Below are 15,738 nucleotides of genomic sequence, written 5' to 3'. Positions count from 1 at the left end.
CTCTCCATGCTACAACTTCTTCTTGTGCAAACTTCTTCATCTCCCAGTACCTACCACAACCTCCATCCTTCTGAATCTGCTTAATGTATTCATCTGTTGGTCTCCCTCTACGATTTTTACCCTCCATGCTGCCCTCCAATAGTAAAATGGTGATCCCCTGATGCCTCAACACATGTCCTACCAACCGATCCCTTCTTCTAGTCAAGTTGTGCCACAAACTTCTCTTCTCCCCAATCCTATTCAATACCTCATCATTAGTTATGTGATCTACCCATCTAATCTTCAGCATTCTTCTGTAGCACCACATTTAGAAAGCTTCTATTCTCTTCCTGTCCAAACTATTTATCGTCCATGTTTCACTTTCATACATGGCTACACTCAACACAAATACTTTCAGAAATGACTTCCGGACACTTAAATCTATACTCGATGTTAACAAGTATCTCTTCTTCAGAAATTCTTTCCTTGCCATTGCCAGTCTACATTTTATATCCTCTCTACTTCGACCATCATCAGTTATTTTGCTCCCCAAATAGCAAAACTCCTTTACTACTTTAGGTGTCTCATTTCCTAATTTAATTCCCTCAGCATCACCCGACTTAATTCGACTACATTCTATTATCCTCGTTTTGCTTTTGTTGATGTTCATCTTATATCCTCCTTTCAAGACACTGTCCATTCCGTTCAACTGCTCTTCCAGGTCCTTTGCTGTCTCTGACAGAATTACAATGTCATCGGCGAACCTCAAAATTTTTATTTCTTCTCCATGGATTTTAATACCTACTCCGAATTTTTCTTTTGTTTCCTTCACTGCTTGCTCAATATATAGATTGAATAACACCGGGGAGAGACTACAACCCTGTCTCACTCCCTTCCCAACCACTGCTTCCCTTTCATGTCCCTTCATTCTTATAACTGCCGTCTGGTTTCTGTACAAATTGTAAATAGCCTTTCGCTCCCTATACTTTACCCCTGCCACCTTCATAATTTGAAAGAGAGTATTCAAGTCAACTTTGTCAAAAGCTTTCCCCAAGTCTACAAATGCTAGAACCGTAGGTTTCCCTTTTCTTAATCTTTCTTCTAAGATACGTCGTAAGGTCAGTATTGCCTCACGTGTTCCAACATTTCTACGGAATCCAAACTGATCTTCCCCGAGGTCGGCTTCTACTAGTTTTTTCATTCATCTGTAGAGAATTCGCGTGTATTTTGCAGCCATGACTTATTAAACTGATAGTTCGGTAATTTTCACATCTGTCAACACCTGCTTTGTTTGGGATTGGAATTATTATATTCTTCTTGACGTCTGAGGGTATTTTGCCAGTCTCATATATCTTGCTCACCAGATGGTAGAGTTTTCCCAGGACCGGCTCTCTCAAGGCTGTCGGTAGTTCTAATGGAATGTTGTCTACTCCCGGGGCCTTGTTTCGACTCAGGTCTTCCAGTGCTCTGTCAAACTCTTCTCGCAGTATCGTATCTCCCATTTCATCTTCATCTACATCCTCTTCCATTTCCATAACATTGTTCTCAAGTACATCGTCCTTGCATAGACCCTCTGTATACTCCTTCCACCTTTCTGATTTTCCTTCTTTGCTTAGAACTGTGTTTCCATCTGAGCTTTTGATATTCATGCAAGTGGTTCTCTTTTCTCCGAAGGTCTCTTTAAATTTCCTGTAGGCAGTATCTATCTTACGCCCTAGTGAGATAAGCCTCTACATCGTTGCATTTGTCCTCTAGCCATCCCTGCTTAGCCATTTTGCACTTCCTGTGGATCTAATTTATTGAGCTACAAAAAGCTCTTCTTAGAGCAGTTGAGAGGGCAACAGTGGCAAACTGACATAATGTGTGAGGTACCGATGACAGATGGTTTGTTTGGTACAGGTATCGAGAGAAAGACCACCTAAATCGAGGTCCTTCTCCGCGATTGGATACTGAGTTAGGGAGTTGCGCGCCAAAATGATAATCTTCTGTTATTAATATTAGAAAACCTAAACAGTGTATTTACTTGGATTTCATGTAAAAGCATGTCTCAATAGCAGCGTATCATTCCATTACTTCAAAACTGTTAATTACCAGCAGAATAATAAACAACTGCTTCAGTCTGGAACCGCGCGACCGCTACGGTCGCAGGTTCGAATCCTGCCTCGGGTATGGATGTGTGTGATGTCCATAGGTTAGTTAGGTTTAAGTAGTTCTAAGTTCTAGGGGACTGATGACCTCAGATGTTAAGTCCCATAGTGCTCAGAGCCATTTGAACCATTTGAAACAACTGCTAAACGTAAAGGTAAACGAAGCACTTCGGAGGTCTTCGGATCGAGCCTAACTGGGATGGCGGTCGGAGAGCTGATAGATCAGAGCTGGTTCTGCACTCTCGGAGGGCAGACATGTTGTTTGCCGCGGGCGGTATCAGTTAAGGATTTGAGTAGCAATCTCTAGTCATTCGAACATGTAGTTAAGAACAATGTGATAATAATTACGGAGTTACGCATTTCATTATTTTGTTGAAGTATGGAAAGTATTTGTGATTCTAAAGTGGAATGTGATTGTGCAGTTTCTCATGTTCTGTTAATAAAAAGGGAGTAGCATCCCGTATAAACAAAATGATTGGAAATTTATTTTTTTCTAAAATATCAGTTCCTCCTTAAGAGTTTATTACGGCCTCAAGATAATGGATTCACGACCTATGTGCTCTTTTCTGCGCAGGGGATAACAACTGTAGAAGACTGTAGGTTAGTGAACATTAGTTCGAAATTACGCATTACACTCAGGGCGGTGGAACCAAATAGGCACATCTCGTGTACTGCAATCTTACTACAAATGAGATCAGTGACACTTCATCTGTGGTAACACAGAAGAGGTATGAAGGAGAGAAGTTTTCGATGGAAAGGGTTTATGTCACAAACACATACACTACTGGCCATTAAAATTGCTACACCAAGACGCAATGCAAATGATAGACGTGTATTCGTTGGACAAATATATTATATTAGAACTGACATGTGATTACATTTTCACGCAATTTGGGTGCATAGATCCTGAGAAATCAATACCCAGAACAACCACCTCTGGGCGTAATAGCGACCTTGATACGCCTGTCATTGAGTCAAACAGAGCTTGGATGGCGTGTACAGGAACAGCCTCCCATGCAGCTTGAGCACGGTACCACAGTTCATCAAGAGTAGTGACTGGCGTATTGTGACGAGGCAGTTGCTCGGCCACCATTGAACAGACGTTTTCAATTGGTGAGAGATCTGGAGAATGTGCTGGCCAGGGCAGCAGCCGAACAATTTCTGTATCCAGAAAGGCCCATACAGGACCTGCAACATGCTGTCGTGCATTATCCTGCTGAAATGTAGGGTTTCGCAGGGATCGAATGTAGGGTAGAGCCACGGGTCGCAACACATCTGAAATGTAACGTCCACTGTTCAAAGTGCCGTAAATGCGAACAAGAGGTGACCGAGACGTGTAACCAAAGGGACCCTATACCAAACGTCGGGTGATACGCCAGTATGGAGATGACGAATACACGCTTCCAATGTGCGTTCATCGCGATGTCGCCAAATACGGATGCGACCATAATGATGCTGTAGACGGAACCTCGATTCATCCGAAAAAATGACGTTTTGACATTCGTGCACCCAGGTTCGTCGTTGAGTACACCATCGCAGGCGCTCCTGTCTGTGATGCAGCGTCAAGGGTAACCTCAGCCACGGTCTCTGAGTTGATAGTCCATGCTGCTGCAAACGTAGTCGAACTGTTCGTGCAGATGGTTGTTGTCTTGTAAACGTCCCCATTTGTTGACCCAGGGATCGAGACGTGGCTACACGATCCGTTACAGCCATGCAGACAAGATGCCTGTCATCTCGACTGCTAGTGATACGAGGCCGTTGGGATCCAACACGGCGTTCCGTATTATCCTCCTGATCCCACCGATTCCATGTTCTGCCAACAGTCATTGCGATGCGATAAACCGCAATCGCGATAGGCTACAATCCGACATTGATCAAAGTCGGATACGTGATGATACGCATTTCTCCTCCTTACACGAGGCATCACAACAACGTTTCACCAGGCAAGGCCGGTCAGCTGCTGTTTGTGTATGAGAAGTCGGTTGGAAACTTTCCTCATGTCAACATGTTGTAGGTGTCCTCACAGGCGGCAACCCTGTGTGAATGCTGTGAAAAGCTAACCATTTGTATATCACAGCATCTTCTTGCTGTCGGTTAAAATTCGCATCTGTAGAGCGTCATCTTCGTGGTGTAGCCATTTTAATGGCCAGAAGTGTACGAGTATATATTGCTCTCTCTTTTTCAACTTGCCGTTCAGGCACGGACCGCAGGCCGGCAGGTCGGTGGCACGGACTCCCCTGAAGGATCCAGTGCGGCGCCAGACTGAGTTCCAACAATTACTGCCAACACAGTTGCCCTCTAGCATCGCTATGTTTACACAGTGGCTCCGCCGCTGTTCTCACTGCGATAACGGCCACGAATGCAGCCGCTAGAGGGCTTCAACTGTGCCGGGCGGTGCGTTATCTGCTGCCGTGACGTCAGCAGAGGCGGGCAGGCGAGCTCAGTAGCGCACAGTCAGTCGCCATGGATCGTTGGCGGGGCCGGGTGGCGGTGGTGACTGGCGCCAGCGCGGGCATCGGCGCCGCCGTGGTGCGCGCCCTGCTCCGGCACGGCGTCACTGTTGTGGGAGTGGCCCGCAGGCCCGACAGGGTGCAGGTCAGTCGCGGGAGCAGCCGCCGCAGCTACAGCTTCAGCTGCCGACACCGCCCCACTAACCACGCTACAGCGATACGGCCGATACTTAACGCTAGGACTCGGCTGTACGTACTGTGCATGCGCACAGGGCACTTCGCTGTTCGGAGAATGTAGCGGGCCGCAGCCACCGGAGAGAGCTGTTTATGTACCCGGCAGGGTTTAAAGCCTGTTCCGTGGGAGTGACATTCTGGTCAAAGCCGACTGCACGTGGTGAACGCGCGTCACGTGTCTGTGCGTAGTTCAGCCGCCAGTTACATCGCAAGTGGGTTAAGCCGTCGGCATACGGACTGTGCATCCAAACGTTGAGAAACATCGTATTCATGGCAAAAGAATTATTGTAACTTGCGTCTTATGAGAGTAGGCTTATGAAGGCAGTGATACACGGAAGATCCACCCAAAACACATTGTTCTTGGTATAATTTGTTACAATTAAATTTCAATTCATAACGTTTCTACGATAAAGTTTTCTGCAACGGGTAAGATACTTTGATTAATTGCGAGCTGTGTCTATGTGTTGTCGGATTATCGAAATAGCCGGCATGGTAACTCAGCGTGTTCGGTCAGAGAGTTAGTTGCCTTCTGTAATAAAAAAACTAAGTTAATGGATCAACAACGAACTGGAACGGGTGTCTTGCGCCGTCCGCGCCGACCAGATGAAACGAACGAAAACGAACAAAATAAGATTAAAAGAAAATGAGCGTAATGAGTAGCGTCAGTGTCATATTGCTTTGATAGTTGTGGCGGATGTTCGCGTCTTGACACTTCTAAATTTTATTTCCTAACATTAGCGTTTTTATTAAGTTCTGATACTTTATTATTAATTTAATATAAGTATATACTACGATACTTGATGTTATGTAAATATAATTTCACCTTTTTTGGATGGGTGACTGTTCGATTGGCTTAATCTACAGGACAGCTTGCGCTACTTGTGAAAAGATATTTTGTTCCTTTTTCTTTTACGCTTCGTAATTCACATGTTGCAAAGATTCTGCTATTGGGTAGGAACAGTGATTAAGTAAGACTGACCTTGGGGTTTTAATAAAATGTGGGAATGATGAAATAATGTTTATCTGTTGCAGGGAAGTATTCCAAATTTGTACCGCACTGTTTGTAATGGAACTTATATAAGCATGATTCCTTATTGACTGGACATGGTACTTTCCTTTTCGTGGACGATGGAGGAAATGTGCTTTTTAATAGAACTAACGTGGGAATTTTACGCGCGCCCGTTGAGTAAACAGTGTGATTCACGAACTAGAAACATCCCTCAACTGCCGCTGGTGTGCGTTACGATCGCGTATACCACGTTGTGGCCCAAGCACCGTATGCACAAGTCACATCATTCCTGAGTGTTCAGCAGCACGTTGAACTTGGCACGCTCAACTTTAACGTTCGACAGCACGGTCCGTGTACCCACGGCTTTAGGCACGTCAGTCACCAGTGACCAGTTCAAAAATCTTGAGAATGCTGCAGACTGCGCATGCGCAGAAACAGTGGTCTGTGGTGTTGACTGCTAATATTAGAAGAGTGACCAGTTACTTGGTATATGGAAAGTATACATCGGCCATACAAAACGTTCCGGCACTGATAAGCGACGTCAGTGCACTAATTACAGTGGCAGATTGAACTAACTACTGCAAACAACAGATGTGTATTCGTACAGTCAGTTGTGATCAGCACTCCGTCTTCAGGCCACGAGTGGTCTACCGGGACCATCCGACCGCCGTGTCATCCTCCGAGGAGGAAGCGGATAGGAGGGGCGTGGGGTCAGCACACCGCTCTCCCGGCCGTAATGATGGTATTCTTGGCCGAAGCCGGTACTATTCGATCGAGCAGCTCCTCAGTTGGCATCACGAGGTTGAGTGCACCCTGAAAAATGGCAACAGCGCATGGCGGCTGGATGGTCACCCATCCAAGAGCCGGCCACGCCCAACAGCGATTAACTTCGGTGATCTCACGGGATCCGGTGTATCCACTTCGGCAAGGCCGCTCCCTCAGTTGTGAGCAGGCAGTGTTATTTATTTTATTTCATTTATTTAACTTAATCTGATTATGGACATGAGGCCCTCTCTTACATCGGTCTGTTTTTTACATCACAGCTACCTTGAAATAACAGTTTTAATACGAAAAATAGTATTAGAATGATTTTAGTGTATTAAGTGGCAGAGTGAGTAAATTTTACTATCTATGAATTGATTAAGTTAATAGTGGCAGTACTTGTAGGAATACTACATCCAGCTGCTGCCGCTAATGTTCGTAATAGTAATAATAATAATAGCGATAGGTATAAAAAGAATTATAAGTGTACAAAATTGATATTTTCTGATACAGGGAGTTGGGGAAAGGAAATTTAAGGAGACAGCATCAGCTAAGAATATTGGGAAATGACGAAGATCTGGTTGGAAAGAAGGATGTACAAAGGTAACCAGTGCTTACATGCAGAATGCTACTCACTGTTGTTCCTTCATTAGACACCTCATTAAGTGTCTTCTGAAGCTGGAGATGTTATTCAGTTCTTTAATATAATGTGGGAGATTATTCCACAGTCTGGTTCCTGCTACTGAGAAGTTCTTCGAGAAATTGGCAGAACGATGGAGTGGAATTTGCTCTAATGGGAATGAGTGTTTCTCTCGTGTTCTTCAGATAAAAGCGTTAAGGTCGAGGAAAGATATCAAGCACACTGTTCACTGATAAGACAGCAGAGATGACACGGGGGAATGGAAGCCTCTGCTCTTGTCTGCACGCAGCCAGGATAGCTGTACATATGATGGGGAAATTGATCATCACAGTTGTAGCGAACACAGACATTCATAACCAGTTCCACACGCCGTGAGCTTTCCTCATAAAGACTTTGCAGGATAACGTCTCTGTAATAAATAATTGGAAGTGTATGAGTTTGTCCAAGTTTCTTTTTTGGGTCAAGAGGGGTGAGCTATTTATATTTTTGTAGTGCATGAAGAGATGGTGATGCCTTCTTGCACATTATAATTACGTGCTCAGTCCAATTTAGATTTTCATCTGTTGTCATTCCTAGACTGTTCACTAAAGGAGATAAGTTGATTTTTGTCTCATTTAGTATTAAAGATGGTAGGGATTCTAGATATTTCGCGCTCATGGGCCTAGAATGACCAACCAGTACCGTTTGCGTCTTGCGTGGGTTCAGCTTTAACCTGCGCCTATTTTGGTAGTGCAGTCAGGTCGGTACCGAGATCCTCGATAGCTGTACTCAGGTTCGTTGGTTTTGCGATAGTGTGTTAAGTAGAGGGATTGTAGCCGTAGTGTGGCAACGCTGTTGTGTCACAAATCCCAGTGGAACAACAGACTGAACATCTCTGAATCAACTGTTCAAAACATTCTACAGATTTTTTCAAATAAGATACTAGTGTATGCAAAGTTTGTCCCATACACCTTGACTTCCAAAGGAAAACATGAAGTGTCGACGTTTGCCACAACTTGACTGAAATGAAAATCGTGTTTCTGGAAAAAATCACCATGGATGGTGAGACTTGGTATTATCAATACGAACCTAGCAGAAAACGGCAATGTGCAGAATTTCACATGAAGCATCAATGCTTTGACGACGTACCCGACATTCACCCCAATGGGACGGACGAATTGAACAACTTCCCAAAGAAGTACTTATCTGACAGTTTCTCATCGATATATGTGTGTTGTACTCAAGTGAGGAGAGACTCTATAGAACACTTGAAGTATGGAAACCATCATCTTAGATTTTCTCTATCTTTTTCATTAACCTTGTCTCGAAACTTCTTGGCTGATTAGGTATAAGACACAAAGGACGAGCTACAAAAGGGACTTTTCTGTTTAGATCATCAGTCTGGTCAGTAAGTTGTTGCGCCCCGCCAAGGAATCCTTTTTTGTGCAGTCCTCCTCATCTCAAAGTACCACTTGCACCAAATGTATTTGACTATTTCTTCGCTGCACTCTTATCTCCATCTCCCTCTCCATTTTTCACCCCCTACAGCTTCTTGCAGTACGGTAGAAGTTATTGCCTGACGTCTTAACACATGTTCTATAATCGTGTCCCTTCATCTTGTCATGGTTGTGATGGCAGAGAGTGCATGGACACAACTAATGTCTGAAGTAGTGTTGGGAGAAACTGACACCATGAATCCTGCAGGGCTGCTCATATTTCCGTAAGAGACGAGGGGGTGGATATCTTTTCTGGACAGAACGTTGCAAGGCATCCCAGATATGATCAATAATGTTAATGTCTGGTGAGTTTAGTGGCGAGCGGAAGTGTTTAAACTGAGAAGGGTATTCCTGGAGGCACACTGCAGCAATTGTGGACGTGTGGGGTGTCGCATCATTCGTCTGAATGCACTGTGGACATGAAGGGGCGCAGGTGATCAGACAGGATGCTTACGTATGTGCCACGTGTCAGAGTCGTATCTAGACGTATCAGGGGTCCCATATCGCTCCAACTGCACAAGCGACACACCGGTACAGTGCCTTCAACAGCTTGAACAGTTCCCTGCTGATATGCAGGGTCCATGGATTCACTAGGTTCTCTCCATACCCGTACATGTTCATCCGCTGGATACAATTTGAAACGAGACTCTTCCGACCAGACAACATGTTTCCAGTTATCAACAGTCCAATGTCGCCGTTGACGATCCCAGGCGAGGGGTAAAGCTTTGTGTCGTGCAGTCATCAAGGGTACACGAGCGGGTCTTCGGTTCCGAGAAACCATACCGATAATGTTTCGTTGAATGGTTCGCACGCTGACACTTGTTAATGGCCCAGAATTGAAATCTTTAGTAATTTGCGGAAGGGTTGCACATCTGTCGCGTTGAACGATTCTCTTCAGTCGTCGTTGGTCTCGTTCTTCCAAGATCTTTCTCCTGGCGGAGTGATGTCGGAGATACATTCCAGATATTCACGGTACACTCGTGAAATGGCCGTACGGGAAAAACCCCCTTTCATCGCTACCTCGGAGATGCTGTGTCCCATCGCTCGTGCGCCGACTATAACAGCACGTTCAAACTCACTGAAATCTTAATAAGCTGCCGTTGTAGCAACAGTAACCGTTGTAACAACTGCGCCAGACACTTGTTATGTTATATAGGCGATGCCGACCGCAGCACCGTATGCTACCTGTTTACATGTCTCTATATTTGAGTGCCCATGCCTATACGAGTTTCTTTGGCACTTCAGTGTACTAATATCCTAGAACAGAATCTCGGTTTTCTGGATGCTGTAGCATATGTAGGTGATCGACACTGCACAACAGAATCAAAGGACAGGTTTTCTGAAGTCCGTAATTACCCCCCACTGCGACGCAGACGTTTGAAATTTGGCTCAGAGGTGCTTACATCCTTCCTCTGTACTGGTGCAAAAGCGTGCAGCCGTGCGACGTCACCCTTGGGATCGACGACGCTCAAACAACAACGTGTCGGCACGTGCAGAAATAAGGGCAGAGCCCTGAACTTCATGTAACAAGTAAAGTCCCGTTGGCACCAAATTTCACCACAATTCTATCCGAAACCACCGTGGGCGTATCATATGATGGCAAGATCGTCACAGACCCCATTAACCCACATTTCATCCTTTCGTTTTACAGCTCTGCAATGGTGGTTAGAACCGCGACGCCCAGCATTGAAAACACGAAGTTTTCTTTAGAGCAGCCGAAGAAAACACTTCAGACACACCGCCGCTCAAAATCGACACGAAGAGGCCTCAGGGAGTGCCATAATGGGCGTCAGTGAACCCCCCCCCCCCCCCCCCCCTCCCTTTCCTTGCGTCCGCATCTCGTGGTCGTGCGGTAGCGTTCTCGCTTCCCACGCCTGGGTTCCCGGGTTCGATTCCCGGCGGGGTCAGGGATTTTCTCTGCCCCGTGATGACTAGGTGTTGTGTGATGTCCTTGGGTTAGTTAGGTTTAAGTAGTTCTAAGTTCCAGGGGACTGATGACCATAGATGTTAAGTCCCATAGTGCTCAGAGCCATTTGAACCATTTGAGCCTTTCCTTGCGACGTTGATTCCCACATATTCGGAAAGGACAGTTTGCAATGCGTTGAGCAACAGGAACAAGTTCTTAACAATATTTGATATTGGTGATATCTTTCTCACTCTTCAGCTCTACTCGGAGGACGTCGTGGGCTAGCAAACCCACTGAACATGATCTCACCCCTTTGGAGTACAGTGCGGCCGCAATTTTTGCTCTAGTGTACAGAATGGAACCACTAACGACTGTTGAAATGCATTTGACGAAATTTGAAAATCATCCGAAGCAGCAAAGGTATCTTATGCTTCTGTAGTGCTCCTGTTTCATGCCCTCCTGTGGCGTGATAATGGAGAGTTGTCACATTGTCACACGAGTGAATAAAGCAGCAAGGGGGCCCCTCCATTTCGGCAATAACCTCGGTGCCACCTCTCGTCCCGCCCCCCACATTTATTGAGAATTTTAAAAGTGTGCTTTTACAGAGAAAAACTCCAAATTACTGCAACGCACTTGCAGGCAGGCAACCACTTGGTACAGCACTCTGCCAGTTGCCTGTCTGTAGGCCTCTACATGGTGGGGCAAATGAAGGTGGCCTGGACGAGTGGCGGCATTAACGGAGGTGGAAAAGACCTGCAGTTACTTCCAACAGGATGGAGCAACTGCCTATACAGATGGCCAAACTTTCTAGCACTTTTACACATTTATACAATCTTCGCACCTGACGGAGTTGTTAGAAGAGGTCACGGTCATAGTCCTAGCTGGTCACCCAGATCACCTGATCTGGGGTGTGCCATTACTTTGTGTGGAAACCGCTCAAGTCTATGGTGTGTTGCAACAACCCTCGTAGTCTTCAAGGACTGCAGCAGGGCATTTAGGACTTGACTGCAGCAATTCCAGGCGGGAAAAAAAAAAGTTTCCACCTGCCTTCAATAACCTGTTGACCAGGGCCCAAAAGTGCCAAGAGACGAATGGTGGTCACTATCTGAGTTCTCTGGGCCACTTTTATTTGCCATAACCCACAGAAGTACAGGTTTCAAAAGGTTCTTTTAAATACTTTATACAGATGACACAGGAATGAAACTGGTCTAAATTCCTTGGGTCTTTAGGCTGCTCACCAGGTTTCTGTATTGCAACCACTTTAGTCTTCGATAATGTTAGAAGCTCAAGAAATAAATTAAAATTTGTGCCTCGGCCTGGACTCGAAACGGGTCTTCTTGGTTACTAGGCCGGATTCGAGTCCCGGCCGCAGCACAAAATTTAGTTCACTTCTTCAGCTTCCAACGTTATCGTAGATAAAGACGAGACTTAAATGCCTTAGGGAAAATTTAATTATAAGGTTTATAACACTTTAGTCTTATTCCTGTTTTTAGCGCTATGGTATTGTTGCAGACAATTGTTGAAAAGCGGTAGGATCCATTATTTGGTAATATTCCTAAAGTAGTGAATCTGCTCCATACAGATTGTAAAGATAACGTTATAGGCTGACATACAATTTTTTTACTTTTTCTATATTTTCTTTTACTTCTTTCCTGCTTTATTTTCATCATACATTGAAAGGATTATTTCAGAAGGAGTTTTGTAAATGTAATTCTTGTTATAATTATGTTTCTGTTTACCTAATATAGTCGTTATGAATGTGATTACCATCTTCAGTTGTTCTGATGTTGTATACTTTCTTATTTGTTAACATGTTATCTGAATTCATTTTCTGTGGACAGAGTAACAAGAGGTTGTGATTTTGTATAAACCCGTAAATCGAGTTAATCAGAATTTTAAGAAGTATTATGTGAAGCGAAGTGTATGAGCGATGTAGAGTTATATTGACAGGTCGAATGAGAAGAAGAGAGTGGAGGTGACTGTCGTGCCACATGTATGTACGTACTGTTACATATTGTCTTCGAGGCCGCTGAAAAATATCAGTGTTTGGACAGTGCTACATCTATGATCCCTCTGTGTAGCGCGAGTAAACAACAAGTGGTTTTACGTGTCGCGTTGTTCGTTTGCCGGAACTGTGTTCTGCCTCACTAAGCATAAAGCTTATGTACATGCAGTAAAGATGCTGTTTTCGATTGTAGACAGCACAAACTGTTTAGTGCATACCACGGACTGTGAAATGAAGCAGAAAATGGGTCAAATGGCTCTGAGCACTATGGGACTTAACATCTGAGGTCATCAGTCTCCTAGAACTTAGAACTACTTAAACCTAACTAACCTAAGGACATCATACACATCCATGCCCGTGGCAGGATTCGAACCTGCCACCGTAGCGGTCTCGCCGTTGCAGATTGAAGCGGCTAGAACTGCTCGGTCACAACGGCCGGCGAAACAGAAAATATGGTAACAAATTTTCGTGTCGTATATTGATACGAATAATTTTCAGTGTGACTGTATGGTGTGCTGGTTGCCGAGAGATTGAAGTGATTGCATAGGCGACTGCGCACGGTACCTATTTTTCTGTTTAAGCAACGGGCTGGTCGTCCACAGTACAGTTGACTTGATTTACTTTCGTAGTGCGCTCGGATGTACTGTCACAAGTGCCGCGGCGTGATCGTAAACCATAACAAGGAAAACTGTGACTAATGTGTATAGCAAACATTATGGCATCGGAATTAATCACGCGTTAATGGAAAGAAGCGTGTTTTATTCCCGTCGTTATATGAAGATACGCAGACTGGAATTAACTCTGCAAACACGTAGCGTACTTGTTACATTCACAACTGGAGCTCACCAATAAGGTGATGAGCAAGACAACAGCAATTATTGGATTGCAATCTCGAGGATCATGGACGAAATATGCGGATGTCGACTATTCGCCGGCTAAGTGGAAATTGTTTTGAAGGAAAAATAGCTATTGGCTAAGAGATACCACGAGCTACAACGTTCTAACCACTGATGTAAAAACGACAATAACTTAGTCATTCACTTTAAATAATTGTAAATTGCCATATTGTAGTACTATTGAGCTTTATGTTTAGCGATATTGAGAGCAGCAGTCAAAAGTTGGTTTCATTCATTTAATTATTTCTTTCCATAACCATAATGTCTTTGTAAACCTATTAAGTTCCGAAACAATAATTACTAATATTAATGAGATAAAACTGTTTCGGTTACTTTTTATTTTTTAATTCCCATTGTTTATTTACTTATGTAGTCTCTAAGTGTTACCTTCATTTGCATGTTTTATTGTTTCGCATTTGATCACATGTGAATTTTTGTGTTCTGCCGATGGATTTTGCGTGCTATGCATTGTCTGTCATTGTATTATTAGGTAGAAACACGTCACCAGTTGTCAAGTTTGTTTAGGAGAGTATTTTATCAGTGGTAATTGTTTGATTTGCTGTGTTGTTATGGTTTTTGGGTACTTACTTTCATGTTTGAATGTTGTGTTCGCCAAACTAAAGAAAAGTAGAGTATTACTGGCCCCAATTAACTGAAAATTTCCGCACGGAGTAAATTTAGGGGTGACAGATCGGAGTTTTGTCAGTCCGAGTAATTGAACACGGTCGGTTCTAGCTAAGTCGGTGTTCGAGAGGTGTGCTTTCGAATGATGCAGATACTGATCCGTTATCGCCACAAGATACCGCCTAGTCCAGCCGCCTTGCCAGCCTAACTAACTTTCAAGGTATCTTCCAGCTACTTCGGTGGTCTTTTTTGGACTATTTCTTTTGCCATTTATTAGCAGCTGATCAACAACCGGATTGGCAGTAATTCTCCTTCCCGATGGCATTTATTGGTTCATTATTCAGAGTTCTCAGTAGCTCTCAGACTTCTGTGCTGTTTTTTTCCATGGCTAGCTATTCCATTAAATTAAACCCAGGTTTTATCTTTACTTTACCCATAGACTGGATTATCTTTTGGCCATCTATCAAGTAGCTGTAAATGAATAATATGGTATGTAACATTGTTGTTGTGGTCTTCAGTCCTGAGACTGGTTTGATGCAGCTCTCCATGCTACTCTATCCTGTGCAAGCTTCTTCATTCCCAGTGCTTACTGCAACCTACATCCTTCTGAATCTGCTTAGTGTATTCATCTCTTGGTCTCCCTCTACGATTTTTATCCTCCACGCTGCCCTCCAATAGTACATTGGTGATCCCTTGATGCCTCAGGACATGTCCTACCAACCGATCCCTCCTTCTGGTCAAGTTGTGCCACAAACTCCTCTTCTCCCCAATCCTATTCAACACTTCCTCATTAGTTATGTGATCTACCCATCTAATCTTCAGCATTCTTCTGTAGCACCACATTTCGAAAGCTTCTATTCTTTTCTTGTCCAAACTATTTATCGTCCATGTTTCACTTCCATACATGGCTACACTCCATACAAATACTATCAGAAATGACTTCCTGACACTTAAACCTATACTCGATGTTAACAAATTTCTCTTCTTCAGAAACGCTTTCCTTGCCATTGCCATTCTACATTTTATATCTTCTCTACTTCGACCATCATCAGTTCTTTTGCTCCCCAAATAGCAAAACTCCTTTACTACTTTAAGTGTCTCATTTCCTAATCTACCCTCAACATTAGCCGACTTAATTCGACTACATTCCATTATCCTCGTTTTGCTTTTGTTGGTGTTCATCTTATATCCTCCTTTCAAGACACTATCCATTCCGTTCAACTGCTCTTCCAAGTCCTTTGCTGTCTCTGACAGAATGACAATATCATCGGCGAACCTCAATGTTTTTATTTCTTCTCCATGGATTTTAATACCTACTCCGAATTTTTCTTTTGTTTCCTTCATTGCTTGTTCAATATACAGATTGAATAACATCGCGGAGAGACTACAACCCTGTCTCACTCCCTTCCCAACCACTGCTTCCCTTTCATGTCCCTCGACTCTTATAACTGCCATCTGATTTCTGTACAAATTGTAAATAGCCTTTCGCTCCCTGTATTTTATCCCTGCCACTTTCAGAATTTGAAAGAGAGTATTCCAGTCAACATTGTCAAAAGCTTTCTCTCAGTCTACAAATGCTAGAAACGTAGGTTTACCGTTCCTTAATCTAGC

General features: G+C 43.9%; 1 protein-coding gene across 1 annotated transcript in view; it reads left to right on the top strand.

Moving 5' to 3' along the window:
- Positions 1–4,559: 4,559 nt before the first annotated feature.
- LOC126336469 (farnesol dehydrogenase-like) overlaps positions 4,560–15,738 on the top strand; it is a 71,762-nt gene continuing 60,583 nt past the window's right edge. Inside the window, exon 1 of the mRNA XM_050000208.1 lies at positions 4,560–4,721. Coding sequence (XP_049856165.1) covers positions 4,590–4,721 — 132 coding nt within the window. The 5' untranslated portion in view covers positions 4,560–4,589. The remainder of the gene's footprint in view (positions 4,722–15,738) is intronic.

The sequence above is a fragment of the Schistocerca gregaria genome, chromosome 2 (assembly GCF_023897955.1).
Source record: "Schistocerca gregaria isolate iqSchGreg1 chromosome 2, iqSchGreg1.2, whole genome shotgun sequence".
NCBI lineage: Eukaryota > Metazoa > Arthropoda > Insecta > Orthoptera > Acrididae > Schistocerca > Schistocerca gregaria.
This window is presented reverse-complemented; position numbering and strand designations above follow the sequence as displayed.